Genomic DNA, 24,653 nt, shown 5'->3' with positions numbered 1-24,653 from the left:
ACCTAATTAGTTATAAAGATGCAAGATTTATATAGATTAACAATTTTGCTTAGTTTTCTTATTTCATAGTTTTAAGTTTGATATTGTTTTAAGATATGTATCTGTATGCGTTGTTTTTTAAACAGGATATGAAGGCAATTCCGTTATTTTATGAATATAAAATCTAGCTAAAATGATGAGCAAATTAATTACATATTGTTCATTCTTGGAGAAATTTTGATTTTTGAATATTAGTAACAAATCAGGTTTGTTGAGTTAAATGTCCTTGCTAAAATGTCCGTGGAGATCCAACTGAAAATCAGTCCAGAAGATAGTCACACAGTGGTGTAAGGTAATTAACAAAGGCCCCACACGCTATTGTGACGGACTTAATGCACACTAGTTACTAGTTACACACACACACACACACACACACACCACTGGCAACTGTTTATCAAAAAAAGTAATCTAATTCATAGAGCTTTTTCTACTTTTCCTCCTGTTTGTTTCTCTCATGTCCTTTCATACTGCCACTGTAATGTTTAAAAGGCATCTCTGCTTGCTGGACTTGTAGATGTGCTAAATTTGTCAGTCTTGACAGATTTTGGGCCTAAATTAGCCACCATATTGTATTGTCTTGTCACATATCAAATAGCAATTTAACATTATGCAACATCACTATCACTGACAAACATGTTACCCAACAATCATTGTCGCATACCTGTATATGACAAAAATATCAAAAAAAGAACCAATTCATTTAATTGAATAGTTTATTTATATAAAGTTAATATATAGTTATAGTTTATTCATGGTTGCTCTAGTTCAGCTCTGGAATAAGCATATAATTTTGTATGGATTATTACTGAATACTGAAAGAAAAGAAAAGAAAAAAAGAAAAGAAAAGAAAAGAAAAAATCATGACGGTGATGGGTTTGCATATTTGAGGTCGTATAGCCTATAACAAATGGAACCACTTTTAAGGACCAAGGTACCTTTTAACCGTTTGTTTTCTGGGAATAACTGACACAATCAGAAACCAGAAACAAGTCATTTTCTCGTTTTTTCGTTTGTGGCAAAAAAATGAAAAAACGAAATTCAGCTCAATTTCTTGTTTTCTGATCCTACAGCAAAAAACAAATTTATCACTCCATATTTCGTTTCATTGGTGGGCAGGCTCTCAGCGCTTCCTTACTTCTGATTGGCTAACATGCTCTGTCACTTACATTTGGGCTGTGCCCTTCAAAATAAGGTTACCTCTTGGCCTTTACGCCAGCAGGATAGGCCCGTTTCCACCACAGGAACTTCGGGGTAATTTTATGGGGCCGGGGCGGCTGGTGCGTGTCTCCACCGCAGGAACCACCCCTGAAGGACAGAGTTCCGAAACTTTTACGGGGGCTGCCTCGGGGTAGGTACTCAGAACGGCCCCGAAAGACTCCTGGCTGGGGCTTGGGGATTACTTGGTGCTGATTGGATATACTCAAGGAGGGATGTGATGTCAACAGAAAGCAACAAAATAGCTGACATTTTTAAAACTCAGCAGACGAGGATTAGCTCGTTCATATAGCTTTCTCCGCCATGTAAAAAAAGACTCACTAAATGGCCCGTGAAAAAAATATTCTTTCCAGCGGATATCTTAGTTACAACATGATTGAGCTAGCAAAGCAGTTTTGTGTTGCTATGTGTGGTATTTATTCAGTTTTGGGAAATCACGATGTCTAGAAAGCATCAGTGGCTGCCGCTGACAGGGACAGCTAACAGCAGCAGCAAAGCTAACATCAGGACGGCATCTGTTAAAAGCCTCCCGTACCCTTTGGGGACGGAAACCGGGTGGCAGCGTGAGACCGCGAGACCACTGTGGGATTTTGAGATTCAACATGGCGGCGCCTAGCTGCTAGATCAGATATCAACAAACTAGCCAAACAAATATAATTACCTAACGGGTGACAACTCCAGCCTGCACCATCAGCCAGAGTGGAGGACCTAGAAGAGTTTATCAATCACTACTACTACGAGTGCGTCATGGAGGGTCCTGCCGACAACCCCAATAAGAGGAAGAAGACCGACTCAGCCACCGATACACAAGACTTATTATCCTCCGAATTTAGCGTCTTGGAATCCATCAACAAGAAGCTAGAAGTGCTCAGTATGCTTCACCAGGAGATAAAAGACCTGAAGGTAAGCTTGGAGTTCACTTACCAGCAGATTAGCGACCTGCAGCAAAACAACGCTGAACTCCGCTCCACCTTAGCGGCGGTCACGTCAGATGTAGAACTCCTCAAAAAGGAAAATAAACTCCTGAAGGAAACTGTCCTCGACGTGCAGTCCAGAAGTATGAGAGACAATTTAATCATTTCTGGCATCCCGGAGAGCACACCAGACAACCCAGAAGATTGCCGGCCCTCAAGATCCCGACGGAGACTGTCAACAACATCACCTTTCACCGCGTCCACAGGCTCGGACCCCGAGGAGGTCAGCATCCTCGTCCTATCATCGCCAAATTCGAACATTATCAGCAGAAAATGCTCGTTAAGAGTAAAGGACGAGAGCTAAAAGGCACTTCGTTCGGTATGAACGATCAGTTCCCCAGGGAAATCAACGAGAGGCGGAAAGTGTTATATCCCATTTTAAAAGAGCACAGGCAGAAGGGAAATAGGACCTCTCTTGTGGTCGACAAATTATACATAGATGGGCAGCTGTTCCGCCACTCTACCACCACCCCATGGCTCTTCTAAGTGAGATAAGTGCCCCTAAAACCACAAAACAAAGTGGAACCATAGCTTAATTGTATCATAAAAGGAATAAAAAAAAAAAGACCAAAAGATGTGTGTATGCATGTATATATATATATTGGGGCTGCACTATTCTTGAAATAAATAAATAAATATATGTATGTATATTCATTCAAAATGGTACTCTGACACATTTCTCCTGCAACAGATAAGTAAGCATTCCTGCGATTGCAATGCAATTAATCATGCGGCCCTGGTATATATGTATGTATGTATGTATATATGCAGATGTATATGTATGTACATGTGGTTATATGTATATATATGTATATATAATGAACACAACACTGACTTATTGAAAAGGAAAAAAGGGAAAAAAAATCTCACAGGGTGTGAATGTACACTTCACATACTCCACCCAGTATTCTCCCTTTCCTTCTCTATTTTTTTCCCTCCTTCATGTAGAAGAGGTGTCTCTATCATGGTCGACAAGAGATTACCATTTCCTTTAAACAGCACGGTAACAGACCCAGAAGGCCGCTACATCATTATTCAGGCAACAATCTTTAACAAATTATATACAATCGTTAATCTGTATGCCCCTAATAATGATGATCCAGCCTTCTTTCACACAGTCTTCTCTTTACTATCTAACCTATCAGACAGCTCGACAACTATAATTGGAGGAGACTTTAACACAGTCCTAAATGCTTCATTAGACCGATCTAGTAACTCAGTACACACAAAGCAATCACAATCGGCTAAGGTAATACAGGAATACATGGATGATTTTGGGCTTGGCGATGGCTGGAGACTCAAATACCCATCGAAGAGGAATATACTTTCTTCTCTCCTGTGCATCGCTCATTCTCAAGAATTGACTTTTTTCTTTTAAATAACTCCATCTCACAAAAAATTACCACAAAAATACACCCGATCATTATCAGCGACCATGCACCAATATCACTCAATCTGCAAATACAAACCATCCATAAACGGTCCCCAACATGGCGCTTTAATATCTCATTACTTAAAGACCCAGACTTTGACAAAATGGTGAGACGGGAGTGGGCAAACTTTCTTGAAGACAATGACTCTCCAACTTTATCTCCATCTTTAATATGGGAAACTGGGAAGGCAGTAATCAGAGGAAAAATTATATCATACTCCTAACTTCTTCTACAAGAAGAAAAAGGAATTGCAAGCAGAAAAAAACATTGAGGAAAAAATTAAACAACTAACACAGGAATATGCAAACAATCCAAGTGATCAAGTATGGACCCAATTACAGTGTACAAAATCGCAACTGGACAATATTCTATCAAAGAAAACTGAATTTATCATACAGCAACTAAGATATAATAATTTTGAACACAGTAACAAATCAGGAAAATTTTTGGCTAATCAGCTCCAACGCAATAAAGAAAAATCTCTGATACCAGCAATCCAGGGGCCGTCCGGAAATTACACACAATCTCCTCAGGAGATCAATCAGATTTTCTATTCTTTCTACCATAACTTATATTCAACAGTAAACAATCCAAACCCAGAAGATATTCAGGCTTTTCTCGATAACCTAAATTTACCTCAGTTATCCACGGAACACAGAAATATGTTAGACGCCCCCCTGACTATTAATGACCTGCAGAGCGCATTAGACAAAATGCCAACAGGTAAGGCTCCAGGTCCAGACGGCTTTCCTGCCGAATTTATAAAACATTTCTGGACAATATTAGCACCACTTTTCATCAGGACAGTGACAGAGATCAAAAAGAACGGAGGTATAAGACCTCACATGAATACAGCAGCAATCAAATTATTACTAAAGCCAGACAAAGACCCCACACTTCCTTCTAGCTACCGTCCTCTATCACTAATCAACAGTGATATCAAAATTATCTCAAAGGCACTTGCTTCTAGACTGGAGAAAATAATCGCATCAATAATTCATAATGATCAAACGGGCTTCATTAATGGCAGACACTCAAGTAATAATGTCAGAAGAGTTCTTAATCTGATAAGTAAAGTACAACGCTTTAATACAAAAGCAATTATTTTGTCACTTGATGCAGAAAAAGCCTTCGACAAGGTCAACTGGTCCTTCCTATTTGCCACCCTGAGTGGATTTGGCTTTGGAGAGTCATTTATCCAGTGGGTATCAGCCTTACACAATTCCCCTAAGGCCACAGTCACCACCAACGGGATCACATCTAAAAGCTTCATTTTGCAGAGAGGAACCAGACAAGGGTGCCCACTCTCACCTCTACTGTTTGCAATATTCATCGAACCATTGGCTATGGCAGTCCGTCAGAACAACAAGATCATAGGTATCCATTCCGCCAATTCAGAGCATAAAATTAATCTATATGCCGACGACATTTTACTTTATCTACAAGAACCGAAATCGTCTTTACATGAAGTATTTAATCTCATAACACATTTTTCTAAACTTTCGGACTACTCCATCAACTGGTCTAAATCGACAATAATGCCAATAACGGAGAACTCTTGGAATCCTGCAGACCAAAAATTTTCTCTCCCTGTGGGCAACATAAGATATCTTGGCATAAATATTTCACCCAAACTATCAGACCTGGTCCACCTGAACTTTAGCCCGCTGCTAGATAAGATCTGTGGTGACCTGAAGCGCTGGAATAATCTTCCCATCTCCCTCCTGGGACGAATAGCCACAGTTAAAATGAAAATTCTACCCCAAATTAACTATTTTTTTTCCATGATTCCATTCACACCCACATCGAAATGGTTCCTGTCATTAGATTCTGCAATTATAAAATTCTACTCAAAGAACAAAACAACAAAAATTAGCCTAAGCACCCTTCAGAAAAACAAATTGGAAGGGGGATTGGACGTTCCTAACTTTAAACATTAATATTTAGCTAACCAGCTACAATACCTATTGAAATGGTTATATCCTAACGAAGACTACAACTCCTGGCTCGAACTAGAACAGGCGGACTGCAACAATATAAAACTCTCTGACCTCCTGTTTATCACCACTACACTCAGACGTCATAACTGTTTTAAGAACCCAATGATTGCTTCCACCTTATCAGCCTGGTGGAAAACACTAGAAATCACAAACTCTCCGATAGAACCTTGCTTGCTCTCTCCACTTTGGCACAACCCGGATTTTGAAATTAACAAAAGACCTCTCCATTTTAGCACATGGGAGATGAAGGGAGTAACTCATCTCCATCACCTTTTCCAAGACAATATACTTATGACATACACAAACTTATTTCAGACTTTTGAAATAAGAAATGGCAATTTTCTACAATATTTACAATTGATAAAAACAATCAAGAGGAGAATTCCAGCGCCTCAGGACACTTTGCAGCCACCAGAATTTGCCAAACATATTACAAAGCTTTCTCCGAGTAATAAGAAGAATCTTTCTAAGATTTATAAATTACTGTCAAAGACCAGTTCTATACATTTACCAATTTTAAAATGGGAAAAAGAGCTGGGTGTATCACCGGACCCTGACTTCTGGACTCAGATATGCAAAAATACATTTAAGATGACAAGACACACTAATATACAACTTATCCAATTTAAAGTACTCCACAGAACACACATCACCCAAAAAAAGATGAATAGAATGGGCTTTAGTCAATCTGACACATGCACTCAGTGTACTCAGAACACTGCAGACACCTACTTTCATGCACTCTGGTTATGTTCACCCGTCCAGCACTTCTGGTCAACAGTCACTCAAAAACTCACTAACAACCTGTGCTTAATTGGTGACCTGATGACAATTGACCTCCCAAACAGCCACTGCAACTCTCTTCTTGTAGCTCTCGCCATCGCCAAGAAAACAATCCTAGTCAACTGGAAAGATAAACAGACCCTCAACATCAACCGTTGGCTGAATCTCCTTGTAGAACATATTTCGCTGGAGAAAATATCTGCTGGCCACAGAAACCAATTAACATACTTTACAGAAAAATGGTCACCATTTATTCACTCACTAAACGTGTCTGTATAGTGCCACTCAGCCTGTGAGCATATGCCACCTGTACATATAAATATTACAACTCAAGAAAGTCTGTTGTGTAATATGTAACGTGTTTCTGTTAATGATGTAACCCCTAATCCCTCTATCTCTCTCACCACAATATACCACAGCGGTTCATCAGAACTCAAGGTCTTAAGCATGTGTTAGGTGCACCTTCTTCCCCTTGAATCCGGGCCTGCTCCCTGGCTCTGTGGGGGATCGCGGGGCCGGGCGGATTCCCCTGGGGGCGGGTGCGTCTGGACTGCTCGCCCTGTGTGCCTGGGGGGGGGCGGGGTCTCCTCGTGCTCCCTGGGCCTGGGGCGGCGTGGCCGGTCCCCCTGGGGGGCTGTTTCCGCCCCTGGTGGTGTGGGGTGAGCTTCGCTCCGCTCCTGCCCTTCCCCCTCCCTCCTCCCTCCCCCCTCTCCCCATCCCTCCCTGCTCCTCTCTCCCGGCCTCGGGCGGGCCCGGGGTCCTCCCCCGGGTTGGGGGGCCTGGTGTGGGGGCTGGGTGCTGCCCGCAGGGGTGTTCTGGTGCTGCTTAGTGTGGGCCTGCCCGTTGGTGTGCGGCCGGCGGTAGGGGGCGGGTCGGATGGGCTGGGGATCCGGCTTTGGGTCTGTGGCGGTCTGGGGGGGTACTGGCGGGGTTGCGGGTTGGCCTGTGCTCCTGTGCGTCGGGGTTCGGGGGGGCTGGGTGGGGCCCGTCATCCGTGCACCCTGGTGGCGCGCCTCGTCCTTCTGCTGGAGGTCGATTTGCTGCGGGCGGTGTGGCCCAGGTCGGGACCATTGCGGGGGCCTGACGCTGCAGTTGCTTGGGGGGCGGGGTTGGGTGGGGGCCCGTTGGGTTTCCTTGGGGCCCGCCTGGCCCACTGTCCATGGGCGCTGGGGGCCTTGCGGCGCCGGGGTCTGGTTGGCGCTACCTTCTAGCCCCTCCCATTCATTCCTCCAGCCCTCGGGCCGGGCCTACACTGGCCTGGCCTCCTAAACCACATTTAGTTCACTCACCACACATTCCACAGTTTTAATGCACCACATACACTCACTCTTTGAGGTGCAGACCACGGATTGATTGGGGGGCTTCATGATGGGGCAGGCTATGGCACAGTGGTGTCCGGTAGCCCTCCATGCTGCCCCCCGGCCCATCCTTATCTGTTCTCCAATTTTAAAGCACCACATACACCTACATCTTGTGGGACAGATGGGGACAGGTTCCAGGTGCCTATGGCTGCACGGGCTGCAGGACAGCAGTATGCTGTAGCCATCAGCCTTGCCCCCACCTGTCTCCTATGTCCCTCAATTTTAATGCACCATATCACACTTATGGGCACTCACATTCACATTCACGGTGTAGGGTTAATGTTTCTCCGTCAGGGATCGGAGAATCATAGTAAGAGGGGGGGTGGTGGGTTTACACACACTGTAGATACGCATGGCGTGGCTAGTGGGGCCCGGCCCTCCTGGGCTGAGGGTTGGAGCCAGGGAGCCCATTTACATCATGGTGGTGTGGCTGGGTTCCTGGTGTCTGGGGGGTCCCGTGGCCCTGTGGCAGGTGGGCTGGGTGGCGCCCTGGGGGCTCTGTGGGTTCCTGCCGGGGTTCTGCCTCCTGACCGGCTGTGGTTTATGGGCCCTCTGCCAGAGGGTCCCGATGGGGGACTGACTGCTCGTGGCGGGCCGCTCTCTCCTGTGTGTTGGTGGGGGCCCGTCCTGGGGGGTTCGGGCGGGTGGCCCTTCGCGGTCCCCTGGTTCCCGATGCGCCGGGGACATATGCCTTGCAGCATCGCCTCCTTGCCTCCCACGTCCGCCCGGGCCTGGGTGGGCTCTCACTACCGTCCAGTCCGGCGTCTGCTGGTGGCCGGCGCCTGGTGCGGGCCCGTCCGGTGTGGTGCTGGTTCTCTCCCCAGGGGCGGTGCCAGGCCCCCGCGCCTGGCTCCTTGGGTCGGGGGCAGTCCCTGGGTGCGTCCATGGGTGGGGGCGGGCGGGTGGTTGGGGGGGGTGGGGGTGGTCCGCATCGGGCGGTGGGTGGGCGGGCCCTCCTGCCCCGCCTGTCTGGGGTGTGTCTCTGGCTCTCTGGGGGTGCCGGCCATTGCCGCCCTGGGTCCTTGGGCCTGCGTGGTGTCCTGCAGCCTCTGCAGCTCCCTGGTCTTGGGGTCTGGGCGCTCCTGCGGTCTTGGGGTGCCATACCGCCCCCCTTCCCCCGCAGGGCTGGCCCTGGACCCTGGTGATGGTTTTCATAAACACATTGGGAGGGTTCAAATAAACGCATGCATGTTCGATACTTCAGCTCCGTGACGCATCGCAAAGAACCGATGGGATCACACCAAAGGGGCCCACTTGCTTCTCAAACCTACCACACCGCGCTGGCAACTCTTCTCTGCAATCGGGCTTTCCCCCTCCACCAAGACTCTCACATTTTTGGTGTTCAGTATAGACTTCTCTTTTGTTTTTGTTTTTCAGTACAGTATAGTAGACATGTATATGTTTATTTTTGATAATCTGCATGGAGCACAACCACCTCAAGGCCACAATACATCAGCTACACTGCCTGTTTCTCCCGTTTTTTTTTTTTTGTTTGTTTGTTTATTTGTCTGTTTGTTTTTCCTCCTTCTTCTCCGCATGCACTGTCACTATATAACTCAGGACTTAAGCACCTGCCCCCTCCCCCTCGCTTGTTTCCTTACTTTCCCCTTCACACACTCTGGTGTATCACGGCCCTCTCTGACTCATATTAGGAAGTTTTTCCAATAAAGGCTGTTAGTGACGGCCACAACCACGCATTATGGGTATAAAATACTTGACTGCAAGATTAACAGTGCATCAATCTTCACAAGAAGCTTACACCCTTTAGTGGCGCTACGCTATGAAGACCAATGCAGACAAGTAGGAAAAAAAAAAAAAAAAAAGCCTCCCGTTGTCGGATACGACATGAAACTACTCCAGTTAGCTCAATCATGTTGTAACTAAGACATCCGCTGGAATTTTGTTTTTTTCACGGGCCATTTAGTGAGTTATTACAGACACCGCTAAGGGCTATCAGCTAACGGCATCAGGCAATGAAGTAATGCAACAGCGTTTTATTGTATTGCCTGTTAATATGCAGCTGATCATGACCATGAAAATGAAAGCTCTATAATAAGTTTTCTTCAGGATGTACCATGAACAGTGAAGTCTGTTCTTGGTAAAACTATCAACATGACAGCAAGCGCGCCAAAAGTAGTTATTAAAAATGACCAGCAGGTGTCGCACTGCATCAAAGTTGTCATCAAAAATACAAATATGAATGAATAGGCCTATGTTGACAGCCAGATGGGGAAAAAACTGATGTACATCTATGGAAAGGCATTTACTATAGGCTACTATCAGTTAGAGTTAAGCTGTCACTGGACTTTCCCCTCAGTTGTGGTCACGTGGAGATGCTTGATAATAATAATTGTGCAGACAGTTTAGAGATTCACACTACCTGCTATGGTGGAGTAAGAAGAACCATCTAGTTTTTATTTTATTTTATATAGCCTAAGTCTGTGCCTCTGTGCACATGGATCAGATAGCTGTCAGTCTGTCAGAGCAGCTCCTGCACTGAAATGTTTATTGCAAATGTGTAATCTCAGTTAAAATTATAAAAATCTGTGTGAAGCTTTAGACACGTAGGATCAATGAATAATGATCTCTATCGATGTGATTGGTCACGCTGATGGAACATAATTCATATTGTCTAAAATTGGAGATTATTAATATTTGTGAGTGAGCAGGATCGTGGTGCAGCTGCAGAATGTAGCTTGAAAGTGAGTTTCTTTAATAGTCTGAACGTGTTTAAACAGCATTGGGCAGTTTATCAGATTCCAAGAAACACTGTGTTGTATATAACATGCAGCGTTTTGTACATGTAGCATTGTGCTGCACTGTATATAGCATGTATCATAGGCTACATACTATCCCCTGTTCATTTGTACATACTTTCCATTTTATTAATACTTTTCTCACATCATGTGTATATTTTTACTCAAATTGTTTTGATTGTATTCTTTTCTTATTTTTATATTTGCACTATGTGTCAATGCCTGGGTTCAATAAAGGACATCTTAATCTTACCACTTAGCATAATTTTGTCTGTAGCTGCTATTCACCCATACCCTACCTGATGTGTGTCTGTTAAATTAAGAATGACAGGTTGGCTCAAAAATTAAGACAACAGCAGAGCTCAGTTCAAACGGTTTATTCACAATCAAGTGAGAAATACTTCAACGGCTGACGTTGGATTCAACCCCAGTTCATTTGATTGAAAGGCGGTGATGCTATTGTTGGACCACATGGGCAGAGAGATGATAAGTAGCAGGTACAAGTTATAAGGAGGACCAGGGAGAGGAAGCTTGGTCGAGGCAGGGTGGGGGAAATCCAGGATTGGACATCGGCAGAGGAGCGGAGCAGACAGCGGAGAATAGAAAAAGACTGGAGTTTCCTTACTGTTTTTATGTTTTAAGCTAAGCAGGGTCAGGCCTAGAGTTTCCTGTAAGCTAGTTCAAAGGTTATGGCAGCAGATGTAACACTTCAACCAAAATTGGGCTGTTATTTGAATTTGGTTTTGTCATTTTTCGTTTTTTAATTCTGACAACAAAAACAGAAAAACGGCTCCATTTTCTCGTTTTTTCGGTTTAAACCAAAAAGGAAAAAACGGGAAATATTTCTGTTTTTTTGTTTTTGGTTTAAAACGAAAAAATGAACTGCCTGAAGGTACCCTGACCTTTTAATTTGATGTTAATTTTTTTTCATAAAACGTGTAGTTCCAAGGTGCGAATCTGAATCATTTGCAGGCCCCCAACTCCACGGGCCCCAGTGCAGCTACACTGTCTGTACCTACTGTCTATACGAACCTGTTGTCAAATGTACACACTGAAAGAATAAGTGTTGTATTGTTTCTACCATAATGATACAGAAGTTGCATCTGTAATTTTTTTTAGCAGGAATGTATCTATAAATAATACAAATGAGTGGCTGAGATTTGTGTATAATTACATGGCTGATAACATGCAGGCTGGAGTCCAGCAGAGACCTTCCTGCTCCTCCCCCCGCTCCTCCGTGCCGTACTGCTGTTACCGAGCAGTGAAGTGTAGCTGCGCACACAGACGGGACGGGAGGACACAACATAAATGCAATTGAAACTCACCGAAACACAGGGAAAGAGGTACGAAGATAAGTTTATTTGGAGTTTACCTCCGCCTGTCCTTTATTTACATCTCATAAAAGTGAGTGAAATGTTTTTGTGAACTCAGTATTAACTCCCTCCGTGAAGGTTGGAAAGTTTTCTTTTACATAAAACACTCTGGAGTTTCACTGTAGCCTTCGATTACATTTTCACGCGGCTACAATTAATCCCAGTATTATTTTGTACAGTGCAGGCCTACAGTTGTGTTTCAGATGCGTTTTGCTGTTACCGGCTGGGGTGTGCTTTGAAAAAAGAGCGCAGTCATGTTAGCATTTCCTGGTGGTTGAGTGGAGTTTCCCTCCCGTCCTGTCCGTCCGGCCGGTGTGGATTCATCCGCTCACGTCCCGGCCAGGTTACTCCTCCTCCCGCCGGATGCTTCCCTATGATATAAAGTGTGTTATTCAGATTAGTGTGTCTTTTCCTAATCTAGTCACTTTGACCTCCTCTCTTTGATTTACTCCCCTATTTCTCACACTCTATCTTGAACTGAATGGAAATACCCTCCCCTTATCTCCTTATCTCAGAGCTGCTCCCAATCATTTTCTTCCATACTATGCCCCCTCCTTCTGCCTTTCCAAGTTTGAAGTTGTTTATGTTTTCTTTTTAAACAGCTGGTTTGGCAGGTTAGTTCACTCTTTAAGTATCAAGAATACTCATATGAGCAGAAGCTGAAGCCCAAATAAATGTGACGTCAGTGCCTTGTTTATTACTGTTGAGGGTATTGCCATGAGCTCAAATGGGCAATCCTGATGGTTACTGGATGCACTTGACATGTGACTGGACAATTAAGTTAAGTTTTTCATGTACTTTTAGATATCTTGCTGCTGCATCTCGTCTCAAGACATTTATCAGAAAACTGTTGGCATTTCTGCAAACCACAGATACAGTGCTGCTTGAAGTTTGTGAACCCCTTGAGTAGTTTAGATGTTTCTGTTGTTTCACCATGATTTTCTTATTTTATCATCACCAGTTTTCATATATGAAATGTCAGGTTTATGTGTCATTTTTGGTTTCCGGTGTCATGTTGGCAGCATAGATCGTTTTGGCGTCCACCCTCCTCCAAACTTTTCCAAATCTATGGCCGCGTGGGCAGCCTTCGTTAAATGCGAACTACAAGAAAACTACAAGAAAAACTACTGCCGCTAAACAAATGTGGATGGCTTCTCTACAGAACGAGCTAGGCGAGGAAAATGCAGCTCTCGCAAAAGTAATCAAAGAGACAATGGCGAAATATTTCAAAGACACCGAGGAGAAGTCCGAGGCTTGGATGAACAGACTGGAAAAACGAATTGAAAGCATGCATTCTATTCTGTCTCGTCACGCTGAAGAGATAAAATCTATTTGCTCAGAAACTGTCAATATGAAGGAGCGCGTCGCTATGGCAGAAAAATCTACGTCTGAATGCCTGAAGAAGCAACAAACTTTTGAAACCAAACTCACTGAAATGGAGGACTGGGCGCGCAGGGAAAATCTCCTCATCTTCAATCTAAAAGAGGGTGCAGAAGGCCAAAATGTTCTCACCTATCTTATGGAGAATATTCCATTATGGTTCCCTGCCTTCGCGTCTGCACCGCTGGAGCTGATGAGTGGCCACCGCCTGGGACGGCCACCTGCTAGCGGCAAAACACAGCGCTCACACCCGCTGATAATCAAGTGCCTTCGTTACACCGACAGAGACAGATTGCTAAACAAAGCAAGAAAAAATCCTCCGGAGGTGGACAATACCCAACTGAGGTTCACCGCAGACTACAGTGATGTTACAACCAAACGTCAGAAGCCATGCTATAAACTCATGCACGAGGCGAGGGTCAAGGGCTTCCAAGCTTTCCTTCTCTACCCGGCCACCATCAAGCTATCCCGGGGAAACGACGTGCATATTTTCCAGGAGCCAAGCGAGGCCGAGCGGTTTCTTGCAACACTGGAGGAATAGAGGTGGCAGTGAAAGTTTCTCCGGAGTTGGTAAGACTGATTCTGGACTGATCTTAAAAGATTCAACTTGAAATAAGACTGAATTCAGTCTCCTCCTCTAACGTCATGGTCATGGTCATGGTAAGAATTTCGTGTGTTAAATTGACAACGTGAACTCTTTTTTTTCCTGCTCTCCTTTTTTTTTTTTTTTTCTTATGGCAGCTATTTTTACGTGGGCTACATTAATTAAGCGGCTTTATATATATATATATATATATATATATATATATATGTATTTTTGTTAATAATGGTAGCTCATGGAAATCTGATTCCCCTCTTCTATCAATAGGTGATCTTTGGAGATTAACAATTGCATTCCCCTGGAGAAAATTACATACAGTATAAGAAAACAATGTGACACCTTTTTGAAAGTTTGGCAGCCTTATTTGGATTGCTTGGCTGCGTCTCTTGTGCCAAGTCCTTGATGTGATCTTTTGGGTTGACTTTATGCACTGACCTTTTTTCTTTTCTTTTCTTTTTTGTTTGCTGAAGGTTTTGGGGCTTTTTTTGTGGGGTGGGGACTTGGGTTTTTTGTGTGTGTGTGTGTGTGTGTGTGTGTGCCTTGTTTTGTGTTATGTTGATATGTTCTTTGTGTAATTACATAAAACTGAAAATAAAATATTCCAAAAAAAAAAAAAAAATTAAAGGTAGCTCCCAAAAATAGATGATGGGAGAGTAAGCTGCCCACAATAAGCTGCTCACTGCCCTGTGGTTTAAAGGCAATTTATTTTTGATTGAAGGGTGGAGGGACTATGTCTGATTTCCTCATGGACACTGGTACACTTTTTTATGATAGGGTTGTTGTTTTTTGTTTTTTTTATTCTTTTTTGTTGTTTTTTGGAGGTGTGCGAGCGTGCGTGCGTGTGTGTGTGTGTGTGTGTGTGTGTGTGTGTGTGGGGGGGGGGGGGGATGGGGACGTCAGACCAGATGTCACTTGTATTTCAATCTACCAAACTGTGTTTGTTTACCTGTTCATGCCATACATAAATCTTAAAGTTTATGAATAAAATTACTGTCTTATCTTGGAATTCACGGGGCCTTAATTCCCCTCAGAAACGAACAAGTACATTAGAGCAACTGTCCAGAAAAGATATTCACTTCGCATTTATACAGGAGACACATTTTCTGAAGACTGATGTACATAGATTTCAGAATAAATATTATCATGTTATTGCCTCCTCTTATTTTGATAAAAAAAAAAGCAAAGACGTCCTTATAGCTGCCAAACGTAATTTAAATTATAGTATCCTGGAAACGGCGTGAAAACGGCGTGAAAACTGCTCTGATTTCTGCCTATGCTCTGTTTTGACCAACATTTTTATGATTCATTAACCTCCATATTATTAGACCTCCCTGAGTTTGAGCTTTTGATAGGAGCCGATTTTAATGCGGTGTGGCTGCATGAAATAGACCGAACAGGGGTAACAGAGAGCAGAGATCAACAGCTGTCCTCTAGAACATTATGAAAATTGGCTGCTGATTATGGACTAGTGGATATTTGGTGTGTGATGACCCCTCCATTCGTGACTTCTCCTTTTACTCTGCTTGCCACAAAACTTTCTCAAGAATCGATTATATTTTGCCTCAAAAACTCTTTTTAGTAATATTGACAGTACTACTTTGTGTCCAACACCATTATCTGACCATAGAATTGTATTATGCACTTTTTTGATAAGAGCTGGCCAACCTAGAGCTCCTTGTTGGCGTTTTAATGCTAGTTTGCTTCAAAATGATGTGTTTATAAGAGAACTTGAGGCTGAATTAAAAGACTTTATACACATAAACAGTGCATCTGTCGACGACCCATGACTGCTATGGGATGCAATCAAAGGTTGCATCAGAAATAAAACCGTGTCATTTGCATCTAATCTTAATAAAAACAGAAAGCGCCATATTGATTTTCTAGAGACTGAAATTGTAGCAATAGAACAAAGTATGCTGAATAATATGTCACCTGGAAACATTAACAAGCACCAGAACTTATTGGATGAACTTAGTAGCCTACTGAGACAAAAAACAGAATTTATCATGCATCGCACGAGACAAAATCATTATATGATTATACAGTACAGGCCAAAAGTTTGGACACACCTTCTCATTCAATGCGTTTTCTTTATTTTCATGACTATTTACATTGTAGATTCTCACTGAAGGCATCAAAACTATGAATGAACACATGTGGAGTTATGTACTTAACAAAAAAAGGTGAAATAACTGAAAACATGTTTTATATTCTAGTTTCTTCAAAATAGCCACCCTTTGCTCTGATTACTGCTTTGCACACTCTTGGCATTCTCTCGATGAGCTTCAAGAGGTAGTCACCTCAAATGGTTTTCCAACAGTCTTGAAGGAGTTCCCAGAGGTGTTTAGCACTTGTTGGCCCCTTTGCCTTCACTCTGCGGTCCAGCTCACCCCAAACCATCTCGATTGGGTTCAGGTCCGGTGACTGTGGAGGCCAGGTCATATGCCGCAGCACTCCATCACTCTCCTTCTTGGTCAAATAGCCCTTACACAGCCTGGAGGTGTGTTTGGGGTCATTGTCCTGTTGAAAAATAAATGATCGTCCAACTAAACGCAAACCGGATGGGATGGCATGTCGCTGCAGGATGCTGTGGTAGCCATGCTGGTTCAGTGTGCCTTCAATTTTGAATAAATCCTCAACAGTGTCACCAGCAAAACACCCCCACACCATCACACCTCCTCCTCCATGCTTCACAGTGGGAACCAGGCATGTGGAATCCATCCGTTCACCTTTTCTGCGTCTCACAAAGACACGGCGGTTGGAACCAAAGATCTCAAATTTGGACTCATCAGACCAAAGCACAGATTTCCACTGGTCTAATGTCCATTCCTTGTGTTTCTTGGCCCAAACAAATCTCTTCTGCTTCTTGCCTCTCCTTAGCAGTGGTTTCCTAGCAGCTATTTGACCATGAAGGCCTGATTCACGCAGTCTCCTCTTAACAGTTGTTCTAGAGATGGGTCTGCTGCTAGAACTCTGTGTGGCATTCATCTGGTCTCTGATCTGAGCTGCTGTTAACTTGCGATGTCTGAGGCTGGTGACTCGGATGAACTTATCCTCAGAAGCAGAGGTGACTCTTGGTCTTCCTTTCCTGGGTCGGTCCTCATGTGTGCCAGTTTCGTTGTAGCGCTTGATGGTTTTTGCGACTCCACTTGGGGACACATTTAAAGTTTTTGCAATTTTCCGGACTGACTGACCTTCATTTCTTAAAGTAATGATGGCCACTCGTTTTTCTTTAGTTAGCTGATTGGTTCTTGCCATAATATGAATTTTAACAGTTGTCCAATAGGGCTGTCGGCTGTGTATTAACCTGACTTCTGCACAACACAACTGATGGTCCCAACCCCATTGATAAAGCAAGAAATTCCACTAATTAACCCTGATAAGGCACACCTGTGAAGTGGAAACCATTTCAGGTGACTACCTCTTGAAGCTCATGGAGAGAATGCCAAGAGTGTGCAAAGCAGTAATCAGAGCAAAGGGTGGCTATTTTGAAGAAACTAGAATATAAAACATGTTTTCAGTTATTTCACCTTTTTTTGTTAAGTACATAACTCCACATGTGTTCATTCATAGTTTTGATGCCTTCAGTGAGAATCTACAATGTAAATAGTCATGAAAATAAAGAAAACGCATTGAATGAGAAGGTGTGTCCAAACTTTTGGCCTGTACTGTATATGACCTAGCCGTCTTCTTGCCTTTAAGCTAAGAGCAAATAACCAATGAGCAAATATTGCAGCAACTAGAACTGAAGAAGGAATTTTAACCTCTGATCCTGTAAAGATCAATCACACCTTTAAAGTATTTTTTCAAAAATTATATACATCGGAGGTGGGTTATGACGGAAAAACTTGTAATGAATTTTTTAATTCGTTATCTTTATCAAAATTGCCCCTGGACGCTGTATGCTCATTAGAGGCACCAATCACTTTAGAGGAGCTAGGCCAAGCTATCAAATCAATGAATAAAGGCCAATCACCAGGCATTGATGGCTCACCTCCGGAGTTATATGTGGCTTTTTGGCCCCAGCTCGGCCCTCATTTGTAGTATATGATAAATGCTTCTATCTGTAGAGTATCTTTTTCCACAAGCTCCAATACTGCTATAATTTCTCTTCTGTTAAAGAAGTATAAGTCTCCTGACGATTGCTCATCTTACAGGCCTCTAAGTCTCCTTAACTGTGAAATCAAATTATATGCAAAGGTTTTGGCATCCAGGTTAGAGCGCTATATGCCCCTTCTTGTTCACCATGATCAGACCGGGTTCATTAAATCAAGATTAGCTTCGGATAATGTCTGCCGCCTACTCCATATCATAAACTCAGTCTCCAGGTCCGAAAATAACAGCTCTATTCTCTCATTGGATGCAGAGAAAGCTTTTGACCGGTTGGAGTGGTGCTACTTGTGGTCTGTGCTCTGACATAATGGGCTTTAGCGATAATTTTATCCTCGTGATCAGACTGTTGTATGTTAATCCTTCTGCTGTAGTGATAACTGGTAATATCTGTTCTTCTAGGTTCCAAGTTTCTAGATCTTCACGCCAGGGGTGCCCTTTGTCCCCTCTTTTATTTTTCACTGTCGTTAGAGCCTGTAGCTCAGGCAGTAAGGCAGTCAGAGGTTATAGAGCCGATGATAGTATATGATACACCACATTTCATTTCTGTATTTGCAGATGATAATTTGATCTTCATAAAGAATCTGTCGAAATCACTTCCACATCTGATGAAAATATTTGAGACTTTTAGTAATATTTCTGGATATAAAATCAACTGGAGCAAATCAGCATTAATGCCACTGGGTGAGCAAAGCGGTCAGACTCTCACTATAAATTTTCCTATACCTGTTGTTACTAATTTTAAATATTTAGGTGTTTCTATTTTTCCTTCTTTGGATGCACTAACCATAAACAATTATAACAAGGCTTTGAAGGACATAGAGGAAGATTTAACGAAATGGGGTAAACTCCCAACCTCCTTTCAGTCTAGATTATCGGTTATTAAGATGAATGTCTTGCCACGTGTAAATTTTGCAAGTTCAATGGTACCTCTTACCCCTCCAAACAGTTATTGGAAAAAGTTGCACTCCGTTATAAACCAATTTCTCTGGAACAAGAAAAAACCCAGAATTAAAACCTCTACATTGCAATGGTACAAATCAGCAGGAGGTGTGAATTTGCCCAATTTTGAGTGGTACTCGTGGTGCTTTGTTCTACGTCCACTTGTTGTCTGGCTAAATCCAAATATTCAGGTATAATGGCGCCCCATTGAGGAGAAATTAACATGTCCATATAACCTAGTACATAATCTGATATACTCTAATATATCACATAAGCTAGTGAAACATGATTTTGGACCAGTCATTTCACATCTTTTCTCTGTGTGGGGTAAAGTCCAACAGTTTGCAAAAATACATTCTAAATTTTTCCGTCAGTCTCCAATTTTCCATAATTATAGCCTTCTAATAGATGGGAAACCAATTTCCTTTCCCCAGTGGAGTGATAAGGGAGTAAACACTCTTCAAGACGTTATAGGGAAACAAGGTCTCCTTGAATTCCGGGAATTACGAAGAACTTTTGACCTTCCGGGCACTTTCTTTTTCTTTTATTTACAGGTGCGTGCAGCAATGTGCGGTCAAGGTGTTCCGTGGGACTCTGAATTAGAAGATCATCCTCTTCATATAAAATTGTGTACTAAAGGTAAAAACAAGGGTGTTGCCTCTGAGCTGTACAAATTGATATCTGAGGCTTCATATAAACATCTGCCTTTAAATAGACTCTGGAAAAGTGACATCGATGCTTCCTCAGAATTCAACTGGCAATCTATTTGGTCAAATATTAATAGTTCATCTAGAAATCCAAATCATCAGGTGATTCACTATAAATTTGTTCATCGGTCCTATTTTACACCTCAAAGACTTCATCAAATGAAACTCAGAACTAACCCATTTTGTGATTTCTGTCCAGGCAATACCATTGGTACATTTCTCATTTAGTTTGGCAGTGCCCGGAGGTTAATAGATTTTGGAAAAATATTTGAAGTATATTGTCTGGTATAATGGAGAAAGCTGTTCCTTGTTCACAGTCTCTATTATTACTTAACAATATTTCTTCTTTGAACTTAACAATAAATAACAGGCGTCTTCTGTTGGCTGGGCTTACAGCAGCCAAGAGGATGATAGCCTGCCGCTGGAAACCCCCACATATACTGTTGACCAAGGAATGGCTCTCTTCTTACAAAGACATTGCACAGTTAGAGCTTACCACAGCACGATTACATTCAGCTAAAACACAATATATCAATTGACAGTTTATTGTAAGAACTGTATTTCAATTCTCATTTCTGGTTGTACAGTCAATTATATGCTTATTTCTGGTGCACTTTGTTTCCTGTCCATCGGGTTAAAATGTATAAAATGTTGTACAGATGTGCTTACATGAACTGATATACTGGTACTGGTACTGACAGTGAGACTCAAAAACTTGACGTCCTGAAGCAAATGGCGGCTCTATACACAGGAAGACCCAGCCACTTTGCATCATTTGGAAACCAAGTGGCTGTGGAACTGGAACTGATCAATGACCCAGCAACAGTTTCCAGGTTAAAAAAGACATAGGCTGTGTCCGAAATCATTCACTACTCCCTAAATAGTGCACTAAATAGTGTGTTCGCCATTTTGTAGTGCTGTCCGAATGTTTAGTGTAAATTAATATATCCTATATAGTGGACTCATATTATCCCACAATGCAGCGCGAAAAGTAGTGTACAACCAATGGTCACTAACCAAGCAATATGTACCATGATGCATTGCGGTGGCGCCAGTAACAGACAGCAGACATGGCGGACAGTGAGGAGGAGCACCCAGTGCAGCAGGGAAATACATACAAATGTAAGTAAATTTCCGCTGACTTTTGATGATATGTTGAATTTTAACTGTTTTTGTTTAACTGTTGTGTCCGAAATCACTCAACACTGTATGTGCTGCATCATTATGGCAGAAATCATGGCTACCGATCATGGACGTATTAACGTTACATGTACGTTAACTGTTACATCCATGCTAGTGATCCAGTTCGTTTTCCTTTGTACAGTAATTTTTATTGGCAAGGCTATAATGTTAGCTATAACTAGATGATTGTCAATTTCTGTTTAAAATGACAAGTAACAAAATTACATTGGAGTTAGGGCTGCAAAGATTAATCGTTTGACTACTGAATTAATCGCCATTTTGATAATCGACGAGTCTTTTTTTTTTTTTTTTTTTTTTTTAAGAAGAAAAAGTCCAAATTCTCTGATTCCAGCTTCTTATATTTTCTGGTTTCTCTAGTCAATGACAGTAAAGTGAAGATCTTTGGGTTGTGGACTGTTGGTTTGAGGATGTCTTCTTGGGCTTTGGGGAACAGTGATCAACATTTTTCACCATTTTATAGACCAAAAGCCGAACACATTAATCATTTTATTTACTTTTTGTAGCAGCTAAATATCAGCAGCAAAGTTGATTAAAAATGTAATTTTCAATGAATTATCATCTTTCTTGTGTTTATTATTAATGTGCACATAATTAAAGCAACCTCGTGCTAAATTTAAAAGCTAGAGTAATATAATAATAATGCAATACATAATCAGATTAGTCAACTAATCAATTCAATGGTCATTGAGTAGTTGTATCAAAATAGTCGTTAGTTGCAGCCCTAATTGGAGTGTCACATAAGCACTACAGATAAATTAATTTTCAATAAATGTAATCTTTTCAGGGACTGATGATGATGTGGCCAAATTAATTCAACTGAGGAGAGAGAGGGAGAGGGACCACCTCTTCTCAGGCAAAAGGTTTGCCGCGGCAGCCGGATGGAAGTGAGTTATGTCAAATTCTTTTGAAGGAGTATCCTATTTTAATGTGAATTCATAACAAAAGTAAAATTACTCTTAATCCTTTTACTATATTCCCATATATCAACATTGTTGATGATACTGATAGATTAATTTCTTGTTTTTCAATTCACTTGTTACGTTTTGTATTGTTGTAGAGCTGTACTGAAAGAGATGGGCTTGGCTGGGATGGTGAGCCCTGCCCGAGCAGCAAAGAAGTGGGAGAATCTCAAGAAGACATACAAGGTTTGTATTCATTGTTTTTACCAATAGTCCTAAATAGTGAAAGCATAGATGAAAGATCAGGTACTGTTCTCCTTGAGTAATTCCTTTGCTGTTTTAAATTGCAATGTGTGCAGGAGGTCAGGAAGCCACCGTCAGGGAATGGCACTGAATCGGGGGAGGCCACAGCTGAGAATTGGAAGTGGTTCTCCCTCATGGATGAGGCAATAGGTGGGAGGCCATCCATCCAGCCTCCATGCCTCATTGCCTCAGCCTGGGGGGAGAACACTTTAATGTTGGCATCAGCCTCCCCCGATTCCGAATCAGTGCCATCAGAGCCAGGGAGTCAGACTCCAAAGCCTGAAGAGCCAGGGCAATCAAAAAGGCAGAAAAGGGACCCGATACTGGAGCTGCTGGAGCGGGAAGAGAAGAGGGCAGAAGATAGGGCTAAGAGAGCGGAGGCAAGGGAGGAAAGACTTGTGAATTTATTAGAAAAAATTGTTGAAAAAATGTAAATGGAAACAAATTCGTAAACAAATTCTGAAATAAAGTATTTTCCAAATGGCACTGATCCTGAAGAGCTAGAGGAGGGTTATTTGGTGCTGAGAGAGCAGCAGCAATGTGACCACGCAGCCGTTCCCCACACTGCAAGTCTGGCTGAAGCTGACCGCCTCCATCATCTGGCCCCAGTGCCTCTTCAACAGGCTCAAGAATGTTCTTGAGGCAGACATTATGCAAAATGGCACAGCATGTGATGACCTTTGCAGCAAAAACATGGTGCACTTCCAGGGCTTTGAAAAAGATTGAGCGCCACCTCATCTTCATGATGCCAAACGCCCGTTCAATGACAGAACGGGCCTTTGTGTGGTGCCGGTTAAACCTGGCCTGAACTGCACCTCTCAGTGGCTTCCTGTATGGTGTGATGACGGCGATGGGCTCTGACATACAGGGATATCCTCCATCCCCTAAAATACAGTAGCCCTCAGGTGGGTACAGACTATGGACATAAGTGGGGCTGTTTTTGAGAACGCTGGCATCATGTACTGAGCCAGGATAACCTATAAATATATCAATGAACTGACAATGTGGGTCACACACTGCCTGGAGCTGAAAAGAATAAAACAATTTACGGTTGAAATAACACTGGGGATCTACACTTGGTGGTTTTATCCTAATGTGGCAGCCATCAATGCTGCCCACAACCCTCGCAAATGCTGCAGAACCAGCAAGACGGTGAAAGCCTGCACCAACTATCTCAAGCTCCTCAGGTGGTGGAAAGCAGATGACCCTGTTTTTCAGGCTGATGATCTTGTCTGCTACTCTGTGGATGATATCATTGACCGTGGACCGAGGGATGCCAAACGCTCGTGAGACAACACGGTAGGATGTTGCACTGGCCAGCCAAAATAGGAAGACCAGGATTTCCAGGTCATGACCCCAGCCATGATCAACTGGAGAGCGGAGGGACTGAATGAGATTGGCGATTGTGGGCCTGGAGAGGCGGAAGTCAGGTCTCAGATCACTTTGGCCATCAAAGAATATGGCCAAGACTGGCAGTTGGCAGTTCAGGACACAATACTGAGATGGTGGGCCATGCTGTAAAAAATAAATATGAGGTGCATCAGAAAAGAAACAGGACTGGGGTCACAAAAAATTATTTCAAATCTAAACTACAAATTACAAGTTTTCCCCTTCAGAATAATCCCCCTTGAGTCTAACGCACTTTTCCAAAGGTGATTTTTAGGTTGTTTTTTTTTGGCTCCATGTGATTTTTTTCCGCAAGAGAAAAATCACCTTGAGCCAAAAAAATTCACCTGGAGCCAGGTCATGTGAGTAGGGAGGTGTTTATTTATTTAATCCTGGGAGAATCCTTCCAGGAGTGCTTGGAGGAGGAGAAGGATGGAAAAGTGTGTTGGACTCGAGGGGGAATATTCTGAAGGGGAAAACTTGTATTTTGTAGTTTAGATTTGAAATAATTTTTCTGATGCACCTTGTAAATACTAATAACAAATAAAGATATTAAAACTGATAACTTGTCATGAAATTAAATATGTGAATAAAAGCTATGTGACAATGTGATCACATTGTGATAATAATAGTTATACGTGTTATAATTAGTGATGGGATTTCTCGTTCACTTGTGAGAGCCGGTTCTTTGGCTGTCATTCACTTTGGTGGCGGGGGGTTATTGCTGTGTGTGTGTGTGTGTGTGTGGAGGGTGTTAGTGGGTTCAACGACGAATCACATTGCTGATTTATCACATCACATGATCTGGATATTGTAACGTGGACCCAGAATAGACCCTGCACATATAAAGTTTGGTGTAGCCATAGCAACGCCCTTTATAAACAACAAGCCTGCCAATACAAGCAAGTGCTGATAGTGGGTTAGCTTCCTACCTTTCGTTTCTAACCGAGGGGGGTCATCAACACAACGTGAATTAGGAACTGGCTCCTTCACTCTAAAGAGCCGGTTCACTCGTTCACTTCAAAGAGCCGGCTCAAAGACTCGGCTCGTTCGCGAACGTCACATCACTAGTTATAATAGTTTACTGTATGTCAGTGGTTGTCAAAGTGGGGTCTGACACCCAGGGGTTTTTGAGGAGGTTCCAGGCAGTCCCCAGCAAAAAGGGGAATAATTTATTTTCACTATAAT

At 42.7% G+C, this 24,653-nt stretch overlaps 1 protein-coding gene across 3 annotated transcripts in view; it reads left to right on the top strand.

The window, feature by feature from the left end:
- Positions 1-11,572: 11,572 nt before the first annotated feature.
- Positions 11,573-24,653, top strand: part of bcl2l12 (BCL2 like 12) — a 42,961-nt gene continuing 29,880 nt past the window's right edge. Inside the window, exons 1-5 of one of the 3 annotated variants that reach the window (XM_033643905.2) lie at positions 11,573-11,904; positions 19,522-19,606; positions 20,730-20,796; positions 21,662-21,761; positions 21,935-22,022. In XM_033643905.2, the coding sequence (XP_033499796.2) occupies positions 21,756-21,761; positions 21,935-22,022 (94 nt within the window). In that variant the 5' untranslated portion in view covers positions 11,573-11,904; positions 19,522-19,606; positions 20,730-20,796; positions 21,662-21,755. The remainder of the gene's footprint in view (positions 11,905-19,521; positions 19,607-20,729; positions 20,797-21,661; positions 21,762-21,934; positions 22,023-24,653) is intronic. The other 2 variants (XM_078161426.1, XM_078161427.1) reach the window with 2 other exon arrangements.

The sequence above is a fragment of the Epinephelus lanceolatus genome, chromosome 18 (genome assembly GCF_041903045.1).
Source record: "Epinephelus lanceolatus isolate andai-2023 chromosome 18, ASM4190304v1, whole genome shotgun sequence".
Lineage (NCBI taxonomy): Eukaryota > Metazoa > Chordata > Actinopteri > Perciformes > Serranidae > Epinephelus > Epinephelus lanceolatus.
Note: the sequence above shows the minus strand (reverse complement) of the source record. Positions and strands in the feature narration are given on the sequence as shown.